At 40.0% G+C, this 15,644-nt stretch overlaps 3 protein-coding genes and 1 long non-coding RNA gene across 12 annotated transcripts in view; 2 read left to right on the forward strand and 2 right to left on the reverse strand.

Moving 5' to 3' along the window:
- On the forward strand, positions 1–7,377 carry LOC107225288 (serine protease persephone). 4 transcript variants are annotated; one of them, XM_046742560.1, is made up of 4 exons: positions 1–97; positions 2,875–3,084; positions 4,449–4,693; positions 4,918–7,377. In XM_046742560.1, the coding sequence occupies exons 1-4, from the start codon at positions 16–18 to the stop codon at positions 5,530–5,532; spliced, it is 1,152 nt and encodes a 383-aa protein (XP_046598516.1). In that variant the 5' UTR covers positions 1–15; the 3' UTR covers positions 5,533–7,377. The 4 variants fall into 4 exon arrangements, with proteins under 4 accessions (XP_046598516.1, XP_015521190.1, XP_046598517.1 ...); XM_015665704.2 differs by lacking the exon at positions 1–97 and adding an exon at positions 239–710; XM_046742561.1 differs by lacking the exon at positions 1–97 and adding an exon at positions 1,219–2,368.
- On the reverse strand, positions 6,243–11,311 carry LOC107225276 (GTP-binding protein 2). 6 transcript variants are annotated; one of them, XM_046742551.1, is made up of 7 exons: positions 11,159–11,311; positions 9,891–10,210; positions 9,436–9,801; positions 8,955–9,215; positions 8,458–8,860; positions 8,073–8,358; positions 6,243–7,889 (listed from the first exon to the last, which is right to left on the reverse strand). In XM_046742551.1, exons 2-7 carry the CDS (start codon positions 10,186–10,188, stop codon positions 7,605–7,607), a joined length of 1,899 nt encoding a protein of 632 aa, XP_046598507.1. In that variant the 5' UTR covers positions 10,189–10,210; positions 11,159–11,311; the 3' UTR covers positions 6,243–7,604. The 6 variants fall into 6 exon arrangements, with proteins under 6 accessions (XP_046598507.1, XP_046598510.1, XP_015521174.2 ...); XM_046742554.1 differs by having other exon boundaries at positions 11,182–11,310; XM_015665688.2 differs by having other exon boundaries at positions 9,436–9,750; positions 11,159–11,309.
- Positions 10,719–12,519, forward strand: LOC124294938. The gene is made up of 2 exons (XR_006904830.1): positions 10,719–10,857; positions 11,259–12,519. It is a non-coding gene; the product is annotated as an uncharacterized LOC124294938 (long non-coding RNA).
- Positions 11,482–15,644, reverse strand: part of LOC107225305 (protein TAPT1 homolog) — a 20,168-nt gene continuing 16,005 nt past the window's right edge. The window contains exons 3-8 of the mRNA XM_015665730.2: positions 15,277–15,431; positions 15,069–15,166; positions 14,639–14,973; positions 14,441–14,538; positions 14,048–14,263; positions 11,482–13,932 (exon numbers count right to left, since the gene is read on the reverse strand). Of these exons, the coding sequence (XP_015521216.1) occupies positions 13,345–13,932; positions 14,048–14,263; positions 14,441–14,538; positions 14,639–14,973; positions 15,069–15,166; positions 15,277–15,431 (1,490 nt within the window). The 3' untranslated portion in view covers positions 11,482–13,344. The remainder of the gene's footprint in view (positions 13,933–14,047; positions 14,264–14,440; positions 14,539–14,638; positions 14,974–15,068; positions 15,167–15,276; positions 15,432–15,644) is intronic.

A 15,644-nucleotide genomic window follows, 5' to 3' on the forward strand; every position in this document is an offset into this window, starting at 1 on the left:
GGTGTTTCACGGTACATGACATACGTTAGCCGCGAATGTATGCACGCGCCCTTACATACTCGGGACGATGTAATACGTCTTCGTCGGGTATATAATGGTAAGAATGAAAGAGCACAAAGAAAGGGGGGATTTTTCACCGAGTTATTCCCCGGTCAGATCCAAGGGACAGTGTCGATTTAGTTTTGGTTGAGCTTCCGCGTGCGTCAGCTTCGGACGCCTATATAAATAATGCGCGTCCGGCTGGTGGAAGCCCGTTGTTTAAGAAGCGTGAGATCGGAACGTCGCAGGCAATCGTGTTCAGTCGCAGATTGGACCGCGAACCCTGCGGGTGTCGTATTTTCGCCGTTTTTCCGTGTATCCACGCTGCACTTGACGTTGCTTCGGTCCTCGGCGATGAATATTGTTTTATTGCCAGTGTTGTATCGCAGTAATCCAGTGTAGTGCCGCATACGACGTGGTCGTCTCCTCGCCGCATCTTCAATAATAATCGCTTCGCGTTTGGACTGCTTTTCGTTTAGCATTCTGATTGTTTTTCACCGATATCCGTCGGATACAATCGTTAACAATCGCCCAGCTCGACGTCCGAGAGACAAGAAACCTCTCAGGAACAATGGGGGAATTGTTAAATCTGAATCTTGGGCTTTGCCTCGTTCTTGGATTCGTCGCATACGTCCAAGCATATCCGATCTACGAAGATCGTGATCTATACGGTGAGCCACCGATCTCTTCTATGCACTTCGATGCAAGCGGATTTTATACCACTCCGTATAAAAACCTCCGTTTGCAATAGCATTCAACGGTACTGCACGTATTGCACAATATTATTAAGAGAGCGAGAGAACAACGGTAGATGGAGAGAACCTGTATAGGCAAGAAATAATTTTTTCCCGTGTCTAACTGCCAAACTTGCTCGAGGCTACCCAAAGTAACTTACCGATACATACCAATGTTTTTAACGACCGTTTTGAATAAACAGGTTCCTATCGGGCAACAGCGTTTTGTGTGCAAATTTATGTTTCACGACTTATTTTTCTTTTCATTTCAAGGCTGATTTCAGGTATGTCTTGCCCGAAAGTTCGGTCCATGCAAGCAATAATGCAGAGAAATGAGAGGTTTTCACACAAATCAAACAAAGGGAAAGAAATTTAATTCGCTTGTCTACTATTATCAGTAGATAAGTAAATTTGTAGTTTGTCCGTAGTTATGCGTTCGCTTCCGAATGTAGAAATAAATCGGCATGTAATGCGTACGCATAACGGACAGACTGCTGTTGGCTGTGTGGAATCTTCATCCGTCGTTAATGATAACTTATTATACTATGACTGTAATAGGTGGACGCGTGTCGAGCCAAGCGATAATTGTATGGATTTCATACTTCCAAGTTTTACTATCTTCCTAGATGTGTAATCAGTCTTTTACAATTTTACATGTAAAATCAATTCTTCTCTAGAACCCGTCGCGTACATTTTATATGTAGTATCGAATCTTTGGTACATGCAACAAATATTTCCACAGCTGTTGAGTATCGAACCACACGCGTTTTATGTTTTTTGGCCTGATGTCGAGGTCACGGTCAAAGTTCAAAAACCTACTAACGGCGTCAGCGATTGCATACCCACGTACGCATCCATGGTAGTCACGCAGATACGATTTGCGGTTTAACTTAATGGAAACTACGGCGAATAAACGGCGATAGACGGACGTTCATTGCAAAAAGGAACTTGTCACTGTACTTCGCGACGTCACCGTGTGGCTTTCGCGTTATCGCCGACTAATATAAGCGGAGGAATAAAATGAAGGAAAATCGTGAGGCTCGTCTTGGGTTTGCGCTTGAGTTATTTGACGTTTAGTTTTCGTCAACGGTACACGTACATTAGCCGATAGTTATCTAGGTTTTCCCAATCTATGCAGTGATATATGTCGAATGCGGCAGCGGTCAAGTATTATCAACGACGTCTTTAACCTCTATTACTTACTTCAAGGGATCTCCGAGTAAACCTGGCATTGCATTGCCAGGTAGGTTTTCGACCAATCTCAACACTTGTAAAACCGAACTATACATATACCTGACCAGCTGAACAAATTACTGACTATTTGAGGATTGGTCAATTAACTGTTGTCTCGGGAATCCGACGAGAGAGAGACACGCTTGATATCGATGGATGAAGGAATCTTGCACGTAACACAGCGATTTACTCTACGGAATCGTCATATCCACTTATATTATTGTTGACGTGATGTACAGTCTGTTTTAGTCGTTGCGAGCGATTCCTCGCAGATATAACCTTCGTGGTGTAATTCAAATTTCCCTCGATCCCAGTGCCGTTTCAAATTGTTAAATGTAGTAAACAAGCTTGCGTGTGTATAGGTATGTAGATACATACATACGTAGGCGGAAATTTGTTAGACGGAAAAACATTACGATTTTTTGCCTGATATTAGTTGATATTTCGTAATTCTTGCAGTTTAAAAATGTATTCTGATTTTTTTCCAAGAATAATAAATGAATGTACAGGTGGACGTACCCGCTCCGATTACTCATATATTTTTCATCCGACATGCGGAATCAATCGCGCGGATCCGCATTGACACCGTAATAAATTCCAACAAACTACCTACCAGCTACGCGTGTCAACTCCCATTTCCTAGTCACTTGGGGTCCGATTCCGGGTGACCGCAGAAGTGGTACAAAAGTGTTTCTCCGAATACCGGAATTATTTGCAATGCATCGTTACCGAGGTGCAGGGAACTCACCGTTTACCCTTACGGATACTGTAATTCCGGTACTACGCAACGAACGAACGAACGAGAATTTCAAGAATTGTTGGAATTGGATTTCGTATGGACGACGTAAAAATATTATTTTCATTGCAGAGGGTAGTCCGTGTACACTGTCAAATGGCGAAGGGCAAGGAGTTTGCAAGAAGCTGCCAGATTGCCCGACGAAGATGCGGGAACTCCATCGGGGAAAATACGACGATGCCGACCGATGCGGTTTCGAGGAGTTCACTGAGATTGTTTGCTGCATAAATATACCAGGGAAGGTGGGGAACGACGAGAGGAGGCCGCGACCGGCCGATGCTGGTAAATTATACCCACACATTATATTCTATTGTTATTACATAAATTTCAATTCGCATTTTCCATGAATTCGTCGATAAAAATAACCAGCTTATTGTGAGGGAATTCTCATTCGTACTACCGGACGAAAACAAATGTGGATTGTAGACGTTTCTGCGATCCGTGGTGTTGACGAAATCAACGACGCAGACAGGATCCTTGTACAGATCTTGCAATAGCTGCTTTATCTATGCACTCGACTTGTTCTCGGGGGCATCTATAAATAAGTGTAATGACGAGCTTACGAATTCTCTTGTATAATGGTTACAGTGTGTCGAAGTGCGTAGCCATGAACGCGGATAGCGAACAAGGAATAAAAGTCCAAAAGAAGTCTTATTGACAGTTATCGCAAATCTTTATGAAATCTTTGGGACATACTTATGATAATATCTTTCTGTCTTCACGTAAAGCTATACGCGAGACCATGTCGAGACTTCCGCTGCGCCATATATCTATTTGTTTTTTGCTATTTCGGAGTCAGTTTTTGCTTTTTTTCTGCAATCAATTGTTTTCCACGTGTTTCTTCAAAAATTGACAAATCTCTCGTACTGCAAATGGTACAAGTAACATACCGAATCGATTTTGTCACTTCTCAGCGTATTGAAGAATAATAATTCTATTGCATCATAGCAATGATAATAATCCTTATCGTGTGTTCGCCGTATAACGCCCATGTTTACGAAGCCAGCGGTTTTCGAATAATTGACGACCTCGCATCTGTCTACATATGATAATCTGCACGTGGGAAATATTTTAAATATATGTACTTCGATGGCCGCTGAAATAATGGATCGTGTACAGTACTCAACCTTTCATATTGCAAATATATCCGAAATTGAAAGCATTGTGAAAACATGGTTTCAGATCTAATTTATTGTGCTACATACGATCCATTCGAATTATATGTCCTGTAGAGTATAACTATAGCTTATTTACATTCGTTAATCTTTTTCGAAATCCTGTTCTTCGGATAAAATTTATCACTTATGATTCTGATTTTCACCGACCGTATTGTATGCAGTTTGCGAATAATTTGTATACGTAAATATTAATTTATACGTTTGAAAATGTTGAAAAATTTTATTCGCGTTTTGTAATTTGCGTAACGGCGTGGTTCAAAAAATGATTACACACCAATACGTATATGGTCAAAAATTTCATGACCGTTATGAAAAAAATAACGTATATTGTAGAAATTACTTTTATTGTTAAAACGAGAACGATTATATGATTGTGCATGCCCTTAAAACTTTCCCATGTATTATGCGCAACTGGACTCACTCCTCGTGAAAAAAAAACTAATGCATCTTTATTTTCTGCATGGATAGCTTGCCAGGAATACAGCAATGAAGTTCTACCAACCGAAGGCTCCGTGAATTTCTATGTATTGAACGGAGAAGACGCGAAATCAAGTGAATTCCCGTTCATGGCAGCGCTTGGTTATGCGGATGGATCGAAGGACAACGACGCCAGCAGTATCAAATACACGTGCGGAGGGACTTTAATATCTCAGCAACATGTCCTCACCGCCGCCCACTGCGTTAGCAATCTGGACGGGCGAGTCCCCGTCGAGGTGGGCTTTTAAGAGTTATCTAAATCGCGTGTAACGCAGTCGATAAAATAAATGTCCACATGAGTACCGAATCATCCACCGATTCACGATAAAAAAAAAAAAATCAAATTTTAATCGGAAAGTAGAAAGTAGGGGGAAAAAAAACTTCAATTTATACTTGACTCTGAATTCGTGTATACATTTGCTTGTTGTTTTTTCAAGCCGCATATTTATTTGCATTACAGGTAAGGCTCGGAACGACGGATCTGATCACCGCCGAAAGGGATACGCAACGGGTGCCTGTAGCATCTGCGATACCGCATCCTGATTACTTGAGAACCGAGAACTACAACGACATAGCGATATTAAAGCTAAGGGAACCAGTACGGCTGTCGAATTCGGTACAGCCGGCGTGTCTGCTTTCAAAATCCTTGAACGTTTTGGAGAGAACGAGGAATGCGACTCTGGTTGTCGCCGGTTGGGGAGCGACGGACTTCGACGGTACCGAGACGACGAAACTGAAAAAAGCTGTCGGTCTGAGATTCGTAGAAACGAACGAATGCTCGGATAGCTACAGCAGCAACAACCCGAGGCTTCCCAATGGGCTGGACAATATGATATGCGCGATTGATCCGAACACCACGCGACGAGCGGACGCCTGTTGGGGCGACAGCGGGGGACCGCTTATAGCATCTTCGGGATCCGCGCGGTTTGTTGCCGGAGTTACGGCGTTCGGCCAAGCCTGCGGCGGATCGACGCCCGGCGTTTACACATCGGTTTACGATTACTTGAGCTGGATCGAAGGCCATGTTTGGCCCGACACCGAAGGAACACGATCTAGAAGCAGTAAAATATGGTGAAATCCGACTCGCGGGTACGGTGTGCGGAAATGAAACTATTTGGCAAACTCTTATGGATATCGACACCTCAGATCGAGAGTCACACGCGTGTTTCTGCCCGCCAAATAGTGTTTAAAATGCAGGCGTGTAATACGTAACACTGGATGCCAGAGTTGGAGAAAAATTCGTGCCGCTGTTATCTCACTATCTCGGTACCGTTGGGTCGGTATATTTGATATAATGAAGTGTATTATCGATATACGCATACGTCGGACAATATTGTATCTATACGCAGCTTATACTGTGTCACTTTACTAGCGATAAGGTACCATTACAGTTCACCTCGATTCTGCGGATTTTGCTGCTATAACTTATTTTACTTGTCGCAACCTTCACGCGCAATAGAAACATTTCCGAGAATTGAAAATTAAATATGATAGCCAAAATAGTTGAATAATATTTGACCTATCAAGACTGCAAAAATTATCATTCAAATGATAATTTGAAATTTGCTTGCCCTCATTATAAACAACGTCGCTACTTGACATTTAGATACTTGCGAACCAGAGTAAGATCTAGGATACCCGAAATAACGGTTGATTACCAGTGAATACTACGGGATTCCCAACATCATAAGTAACAACTCAATTTTGAGATATGTCAAATTGCAGTTGATATTACTGCACGTAAATCGAAGATATAGTATAAGTGATAATTTTTTAGAACTGCGATGGTGTTTCTATCCTGAGTTTATTGAACTCCATCTCAGACGTGCAGAAATGCACAGTGATATTATTCTATTTTGTACATATGTATACATACGATATAGGTGTGTATAGTTTTTGGCGTTGATGTCAAAAAAGGATGTTTGCTTAAACGGACAACAGAATGGTGCTCAATTTTTACGTAATAATAGAATAGCAACGCGGATTGTTAAAACTATATTTTGCTTAACTATTCCCCTACGACCTCTTACAGAGCCGCAGTATTTTATAAACCAAACTAGCACTTTCATGTTATTGAATATGTAGTTGCGTTTAATTTTTTACGTCGTTAATAAAACATGTATTAAATTTTTTTTCGTTCAATGCAGTTTCCATCCGCAATTTACACGGGGTAGGGAAAATAAATTGTTTTGTTCACGTTGTTTATACTTTTTTGATTAAAAATATATATATTTTTTCAGGCAATCATTATTTCAATTTGCAGTCAACGTGAAACTATCATATAAGAAGATCAGAGTACAAAGGATTATACTTGAACGCAAGCTCAAGATGTTCTATCTGAAAAAGAAAAGACGATAGAGATACACTTATCTAACACTCGACATTAAAAATGTAATATTCACTAGTAATACAGAGTGTTCTGTAATTACGATATAACTATTATATATACAAACACAGCTATAAGTGCGGCCAATTGTCACTCATCAGCCTTCCAGCCTTGCCTTTTGGCTCAGCTATTCAAATAATTTAGATTGAAATTTCCTTAGAAGAATTATAGCGTTATTACAAATATTTCTTACACATCATAGCTTGATCAGCAAGTTATAAGGATGGTCAAATGGACCGATCACGCGCTGACTTATTACCCAGTGCGGTAAAAGTTTACCTACGAGGTGATAAATAAATATTAAACATAGCAATTTAGAACCCGAACTAGAAACATCTTTGCCTGCTTTTCAAAATAATTATCTCATTTACTAAGAAAAACGATCGTAGAACCTCACTCAAAATCAACAAAAATACAGTATTCTTTCTCTCCAAACAATGCAGTAAACAGTGGCGATCCAATCTTGAGAAATGTGTACGTATCAACTGTCTACTCGATTGTCCGTAAATATAATGTAACTTTGTGAAACCATTTTCGAAAATTGAAAAAATTTATGTGACTTTTATTTCTGCCAAGCGAGGTTGCATTGTTTTAATGAAAATTTGATTGTTTTACCGCGAAAAACATTCGATTTAGTAGAATACTTGTGGTTCTACTCCATCTGCTTGTCACAGTTTGCTACATATTTTCGTAAACATGTTGACGGTTAATTATACTTGTAACTTTCTTAAACACACGGTAAAAATGATAATGTACTTGATTTATTGCGGACTATTCTGAGATCCAATGAGTGGGAATATTTGAGTGATTTGGCCAATGCCTTTCGTGCGGCCCTCCCTAAACAGTAGTCGCATTCCGACGTGGAGATATTCCGGATGGCCAACAAATCTGAACAGAACTGATGCAGTATCATTAGTCTGTAGTCCCTCTTCTTTCAGATCCATTATTCCTTCTATCGCGCACGTTTGACGCACGTTCCCGACGTGTACGGTTGCTTGAAATCCGGGATATATCGCTGTTGCATGGTAGACAACCAGAACGGTGGCCTGAAAGTAACAACGAAATAACCAAAACTTGGAAAGTATTTCTGTTTGAATATTGTCGAATACATTAACATTCAATTGACGATATCAAAGTCTCATAGACCTCAGTATTGGTAATTTCTAATTAGTCCACCAAATATCCACGGACGGTCACCCAAACATTAGAAATTCAGTATTAAATTGTACCTGGAAGAAAAATGTCGCACACGGATGATCTCGAGGTGAGACAAGAACCATTCCGGGTCGTAAGTGGGGCAATGGTGGGTCCCTGGCAGTTGGCGGTGCAATAGTCAGACTTGCACTCTGCGATGCTCGAACTAAACAACAAGGGGCTTTGTTTCTATGCAAACTAGCTACTTTGACTGGACTAAATTCGCCATCTGGCAATGGTCCGACCAACAAGCGAGTCCCAGGCGCAATGATACCCCTTACCAGCAAGCCACCTAGAACTGGCTCATTCAGTCCCACCACCCTGAAAGTTTATTTTAAAATTACCAAACCGAATTTGTGTATTATTGTTTTTTGTCCATTTTACAATGTCTGACGTGAATCAAGGCACGAAAAGAATCACCTAAATGTTTCGTCAATTTGAAACAAACACGATTCGGGATCTGAATCTGGTGGAGTGGACTCGGAAGGCAGCAAATCTCTGATGAACGAGGTGAGTTCCTTCAGGCCTTCCCCCGTCACACAACTCACAGGAAATACAGGAATTGTTTCCAAATTATAGCTTTGACGCGCATTGCTGTTACCATCAGGAACAGAATACAAAATTGGTTGTTTAGAACAGCCATGAGCTCTCACAGTACTCTCTAGTTGAGCCAAAGCATCCCGGGCGTCACAGAGGCCAAGGTCGGTTTTGGTTATAACAACAAAAAATGGTAGTCTCAGAGCAAGGCACAAAGCCAGATGCTCTTGGAAAGCCTCATTCATTGGAGGTGCTATAACCAGCATCACATGATGTGGACAATAGCCTAGAAATAGGTATGCAATTGTTTGAGAGGTGACTTTAAGTAGTTGTGCATGCAAAAATTCATGTATTTAGCAGTGCTCGCAGCTCGATCGCACCTGTAAGTCCCAGCAGTGTTGTTCTCAAATATTTACGATGACCAGCCAAATCGATGAATGTTACAACTTTGGAAGCCTGTTCACAGATCTCTTCGGCAGTGTTCATCTCCGCATAGTTGAGCACGTGACCTTCGCTATCAAAACCAATTATCTCGTGGGATATCGATGAAGTACGTCCTGTTCTAATTTCGTGCAGATGGCGAAACATATTTAACCGTGCTCTTCCCCTTCCATTGTCCAGCTCACCTTGTGTCAGCACTCCTGTGTTATGCAGATAATATTATGAGTACGTCGCAATAGAATCTAGTGTACTGTTGCTCATACAAATGCAAGAAATATTTGCTCTGTGATGTATTGCATTTCAATTGAATCTTATTTCTCGGATCGATTTTGAAGTGTAATCAATAACGGGGAGAATTATGGCTGCTAACTATGCCCAACGGGAAAGATCAGAATATTAATTCGGAAGTAGTCCTCAAACCTAGCAGCGTTGATTTTCCAGCATCTTGTCCTCCTGTTACAGCTAGTCTCAATTCGACGACGGTTTCTTGATCCTCCCTATCATCTTTTCGTAGCTTCCTTACTAAAACTTCGGCCACTCGTTTATTTTCGGATTGATTTTTTGGGGTGTTTCTATTCTGTTCCTTCTCATTGCAGGGAACATTGTTGTTGGTGAGTTTCTCTCGAAGTACATCTGTAGTCGCACCCAGTCTGGTTGCCATTTCCCTTAAGGTTTTCAGTGAAGCCTTCATTTCCTCCCTTGACAGACCTGCCAGTCTGCCATTGTCTTCGACTCCTAATCGGTAGTCATTAAACTGATAAGGTTGGTATTCTAAGTGAAACTGAACTTTAATTACATGATTTTACATCTACTGCCAATTTTAGAATCTAAGAATTAACGAACAAACGGTCATCTAATAGTCGGCAATTACGCACCAATTTGATAAATTGCTTCGCCGTGCCCTTCGCGAAGTCTCCATTTCATTTGGGTAACCAGATGTTCAAACCTCTGGCTTGAGGGGTTCACAAGCTTCAATTTATACTCAATGTTTCCTTGTTCTGGTTCAGGGGGAAGTCTTTGTTCAACATCAGATGCGACGTGTTCCTGATCCTCGTCATTGCTGGAACTCTCACAATCGGATGACCCATTGCCCTCTTGTTCAAAACGATCCCAGGTTTCCTTGCCCTTTTCCTTTCCTTCTCCAGGATCGAACAATCCGAGAAACGAATCCATTTTAATAGACTTGGTTCACCGGCTGTAAAGAAAAATCCAGGTACAATTAGTATTTGAAAGTAAATAACACTGATATTTTATTTTTTCTGAAAATAGGAATGCAGATTTGCTGCGTAATATTGCCAAAGTCTGTCAACAAAGCCAGGTACAAAAATACATTTGGCAGTATGCGAACATGAATTATAGGTATGCATTTAAAATACACAGATATACAGTTCAAGAACCAAAATAAGTATATTCAGCTATAGCAACAAGCATATAAGGTCAGAGCTAGCGTTGGACAATAGTAAAAATAAATCATATCTACAATTGACATTAAATTCATTGTTATATTATCAATTACATAACTATCTCTGATCCATCTGTTGCTCGAGATGGGGGAAAATGATTCGTTTGAAAAGGAATGGAGTTGAAATTTTTTTTAAATCTGACCTACGGAGATGATGCAATGCGTATAATATGTTGGGTGCTGCATTTTTTTCCAACTACATCCAGCCATGAGATATTTGAACAGTAATTGCGAAATAAATTTGCAATTCTCGCGAAGTTTTTTTCATTCTTCAACCTGCCGTAAGAATGACACGTTTGTACACCTATGTCACATGGGCTTTTGACAGCTGTGTTTCGTGACAGTGATTGGCTGCGGCTATTTCGCGACGGCAGAAAACGGTGAGTATGTAATATGTAATTCGGTAAAGGTGTGCATATTAGGGATAAAAATCAGTCGAAACACGTGAAGGAGTGGTATTAATATTCGTAATTGATATTGTCAATATTGATTTACGGTAATAGACAATGGTTTTATTTGCCCAAGAGCGGCGAGCGTGTAACCAAAAGTAAAAGTGACAGAAAGTGACGCAACATACAAAAAAACAATCGCAAACATCAAACATCTCGTTAGCAACAAATTTTGCAAAAACAGCCCGTAATGTTAATCGTCCATAGCTAAAAGTTTGACTATATAAAATACCTGCAAAGCTTGAACTTTCTTGCCTGAAATTCACTCTCTAATATGCACCGGAAATGTTGAATTTTAAATCCCTATCCAATACCAACGAAAACCTCGACAGCCATATTGGTCGCACTTTCCCTCCACGCCCTCCGCAGTCCGCTGCTGTGCTGCGATCGCTGTGATGTCTGACGGGGCGGGGCGTCAATGACGCGAGGGGCGCGGGAAGCGCGAAACTTTAGGAAGCGGGATCGCGCGGACGCGCGCAGCCTCGGGCAGACACTTACCCTCGGCCAACAAACGTGTATTCTTAACAGTGTAATTTTCAACAAGACGCCAGCATCTAAATTTGCAACCATATGTATTTCCTCACGATTATAAGATAATTATTGATTCATGTGTACTAATTATAAAGTAAATCACAGTAACAAGCAGACTGCCCACATGACATGAAAACTTTCTATGAAACTTTCAATAAAATATTTTATAGACAGATTATGAGAACCTTTTAACCAACACTATTCTTAATAATAATAATAATAATAACAACAATAATCATAATAATAAACAATCGACGTTGTGCTACGTACATCAAAGGACAATACAATTCGATCCTAAGATATATGCGTAACAATTAAGAATGTAGATCATACGAATAGATGCCTATTGTCCGTCAAAAATTTTGACGGCAACATTATATTTCACTGATATTTTTCAAATTTGCAAGCTACATATGTTGCTTCCGCAAAGCATATGTAGAAATAATATACTGCTTATGTTAAAATAAAGCACCATCCTAAACTGTGTAGATAAATGCACGGTAACACATATGCAATAAAAATATTATGTTAATTAGTCATGATGGTAAGGCAGAGAACGTGATTCAACCGAACATGCCTCCGAGCAAAAATACTTCAGCCCCGTTTTCGCTTTCCAAGGCATGAAGATTTTTCGAAACTTTGGTAGTTTACCAGAATTATGTGTATGACATACGTAATATGATACATGTAAAATCCGCCATATGTACGTAAAGATATATACCTTTCGAACATGTAGATGTACGTGATGTTTCGATCAATTGCACCTGATAAAGAAGTCAAAGTTTAGCATCAAACTGACTTGCTAATTGTAAGATTCATTTTCCACTCCAAGGTATATTATACAGACTGCGATACTAGCAACAGGTGGAGTTCGGATCAAGCGTAATTAATCGAAACTTCCTATACACAATATATTTGGATTATTTCTGTAGCCATGGATAATAGCATAAATACTTCACTACCCCGATAATGTAAAGTCACCCTGGCCATCTTTACCATAAATTATATATTAAGTTGTTTCGTTTGAATGCAACATTTTGTTTCGCTTCTGCCAGAAAAACTTTTACACAGCAAAAAAGAAATCCACGCTCGAGGATATTTCTTAAATCCACTCTTCAAAAATTTCTTTCGGAATTTGAAGTTTACCCATTTGAATAACATGGAGAAATAGTAATTTTATATTCTTCTAATTTTTACCACCCGGCCCCATTTAATAATATAGACTTGATGCTGAAAGTATTTTTTAGAGAATTATATTCTCTTTAAAGGTGTGGATTCTGCGAAATTCTTCGTTGGAATGGGTCAAATTTTATAAGCCTTGGCTCGAAAGTCAATTTTACGTGAAAATTTATTCGTAAATGTTTACAGTGGCTAACTATCAAATTTAATACAGAAATTCAAAAGACACTTCTGTGAAGAATTTAATTCTTCAAAAATTGCTTCCAGGATCAAGTCCATATCATTAAATGCTGCTGAGTGGTAACCATTGTAAAGAAAAATGTACACCTTCTTCATGTTATTTGAATGAGAAAACTGAGGATTCAGAGAGTATCTTTCAAAACTAGAATTAAAATATATACTAGGTGAGGATTTTTTTACAAATTTTTCAGGTCAGAGCAAGAAGAAGTGTTGCTTCCAAACAAAACATCCGTGTACATATACATATAATATTTATAGCTTATGTACATACATATCTGCATACCGTGAATATTTTTTGTAGCGGATCCCTGCAAGCTACTCAAGGTGATTTTGTCCCTTGAGCTAGCCTCTATAGAAGGCCCGCACCATGCGGACTTCAGATCTGCTTCATCGGATATTCACGGCATATACCACGCTGCATTACGTACATTTAAATAAAGTTAGGTATGAAATCGTTAAAATTTTATGTCATTGGGGCAGAAGCGGCTCACTACCTGCTCTCACAACGCTCTTACCCGATGAAACGGCTGCAGCGAGACTATGCTCAGAAATTTCTGACTTTGTACACTTCTCTGACTTCAAAAAGGCCTCATTCAAACACACATTATTCAGGCTTACTGCGCTATTAGAAAAAATAGCCATTGCCGAAGTCGGCTTGGTCGTGTCAACGTTATTAAAATCTGCTTCCCGAGAGGCAGGCGTTGGACTTGATTCGGTGGCATTTGAATGAGCGTGCGACGCGATGAGGTCACATGCTTTCCCTAGTATTACCAAACTATTCAGAACCCGAAACGATATGAGAACAAGGTACGCCATAATAAAAAGAATCAAATTCGCTGGTCTGGCAGTAGGAGTTAAAGTCGTGCACAGTACACGTGCCATTGCAACGCCAAGAGGAAGGGGTATAAAACCCATTCGACGTGCGACCAGGTCGGATTGGTCTGAAAATGCCGTCTCCTGCCGTGTCTGCGCCATATCATAAGCCAGGCTAACCGTGTAGTCCCTATATACGGTCGATCGAAGCTCGTTGAAACGGGTGATGAATGCGTGCTTTACCTTAGACAGCAAGGGGAATTTTCATTTACTCGTCAGATGCTTGTTCGTTTTTGTGTCTTACATTAGTATACGAGACACATTTACCCTTCCCCTTGTCAAATAGGTAAATACCTACCCAATCAACAAGAACTTCTGCCACAAGTACGAGTATGCAATCAGGAAGAAGAATGACAAGACGATCGGCTTTCCAAGAATATTCCTTCATGGTTTGCAAGCATACGGCAAGAAGGAGAACAGCTAGGTGAAATCGCTCCCTGACATCGCTACAAGATACTTGAAATAAGTTGTTCTTATCAAACTTTTTGAAGACTGATCCCTTTAGTTCAACGAACTATAAAGAAATACAAAATCCAATATTAATTTCACGTGTTACAATGGATTCATTATTTATTCACTTTGTTATCAGGTGAAGCAATCGAATTTTGATAACATATACCACGCATGGGTGATACTTTGCAGATAGTGTACATTTCGTCGTGTCTACATTCGAAATGTAATAGCAACTTACATTGTTGGACATCATGATGGTTAGCAAACCTTTATTGTTGCTATTTATTGCCACGTTAAGAGTTGTTGCCTGAAAAAGCACCAAAATGCTATGCAGCACTGGCATAATGTTTTAAGGAATAAACAATCCAATGCAGAAGAAGGAAACATATCGAATAGCATCAAATAGTGCATGTCCATCTTTGTTTGAAAAGGATACAGACATAAGCAAAGGCAAAAAGAAGATGAGGCAGTGTTCCAAGATGGCGGGTGTGGTTTGAATGAGAACGAGTGCGTGGTTCCGTGGCTGTCCATAACAAGGCGTCAATTGTATCTTGTCCAAAGGCGCTAAAAAGCCGATCGCCAACTTCTAGCATGTTGTAAAAGATATAAAGCTTGATAACGGACTGGCTTTTTACAAGATGATACATCATTGAAGTGTCTACTCGCCAGGTTGCAGCCCAGCATGCAACAACAACGACTCCTTTCAGAAGATCACAAACCTCTGCCGGCCTTAATAACCTCTCTCCTTTCTTGTCGTTCAATTTTTTACCTCTAGAACAAAAACAAAAAGAATAATATCGACAAACTTTATTGACTCATTAACACCGAAGGCTTAATTTTCTATTTGCAGCAACTACACAACTCACCTTAAACAGCGCATCAACGGCCGTGTTACTACCGCCCAAAGAGCCATGACGAATCTCAGGGGCAGGAAAGTGTAAACAAACAGGAATGAATCTGCACACTGATAATAAGACATGCATTTATATTGAACTTTTGATTTCCTCCTTCTGACGCAAAGTCTTTGTTCGTTGTGATTAGTAACAAATATGAGAATTCACAGTAACCACTCACCTGGAAAAACCCATAAGCCATGAACTTCTCCAGCTCCCTGGGTATTTTCATAAACGAATAGATTTTTTCTCGTCTGGCGGAGTATCGTTCTTCATCATGTTCCAATTGATAACCGCGTGTCAATTCTGTTTTCAAAAATTGACCCAGCGATATCCCTGTTAAGATGGGACAATTTATTTGATAATTGTCAAATACTCGGATCATTGAAATCAAACTAAAACAGTTGCTATGTAACCTCGAAAACCATTTGCGTTCGTTAAGAGAACCGATGTAATAAAAGGCTGATGAGTGAGGATAACGATTCTTATTGGAAGAATTCGGAGAGTAGTGCACGGTGTAGTTGGATAAACATCTCTTGGGAAATATAT

The sequence above is a fragment of the Neodiprion lecontei genome, chromosome 6 (assembly GCF_021901455.1).
Source record: "Neodiprion lecontei isolate iyNeoLeco1 chromosome 6, iyNeoLeco1.1, whole genome shotgun sequence".
NCBI classification, from domain to species: domain Eukaryota; kingdom Metazoa; phylum Arthropoda; class Insecta; order Hymenoptera; family Diprionidae; genus Neodiprion; species Neodiprion lecontei.

What these genes read in the sequence shown, in the direction of transcription:
- LOC107225288 (XM_015665704.2), top strand. Translation starts at nt 611, where the DNA reads ATGGGGGAATTGTTAAATCTGAATCTTGGGCTTTGCCTCGTTCTTGGA. An exon ending in CGAAGATCGTGATCTATACG is followed by an intron (nt 711 to 2,874) that starts GTGAGCCACCGA and finishes TTTTCATTGCAG; the next exon opens with AGGGTAGTCCGTGTACACTG. An exon ending in ACGGGCGAGTCCCCGTCGAG is followed by an intron (nt 4,694 to 4,917) that starts GTGGGCTTTTAA and finishes TTTGCATTACAG; the next exon opens with GTAAGGCTCGGAACGACGGA.
- LOC107225276 (XM_046742551.1), bottom strand. Translation starts at nt 10,188, where the DNA reads ATGGATTCGTTTCTCGGATTGTTCGATCCTGGAGAAGGAAAGGAAAAG. An exon ending in CGAAGCAATTTATCAAATTG is followed by an intron (nt 9,802 to 9,890) that starts GTGCGTAATTGC and finishes ATGTAATTAAAG; the next exon opens with TTCAGTTTCACTTAGAATAC. An exon ending in AACACTGCTGGGACTTACAG is followed by an intron (nt 8,861 to 8,954) that starts GTGCGATCGAGC and finishes ACCTATTTCTAG; the next exon opens with GCTATTGTCCACATCATGTG.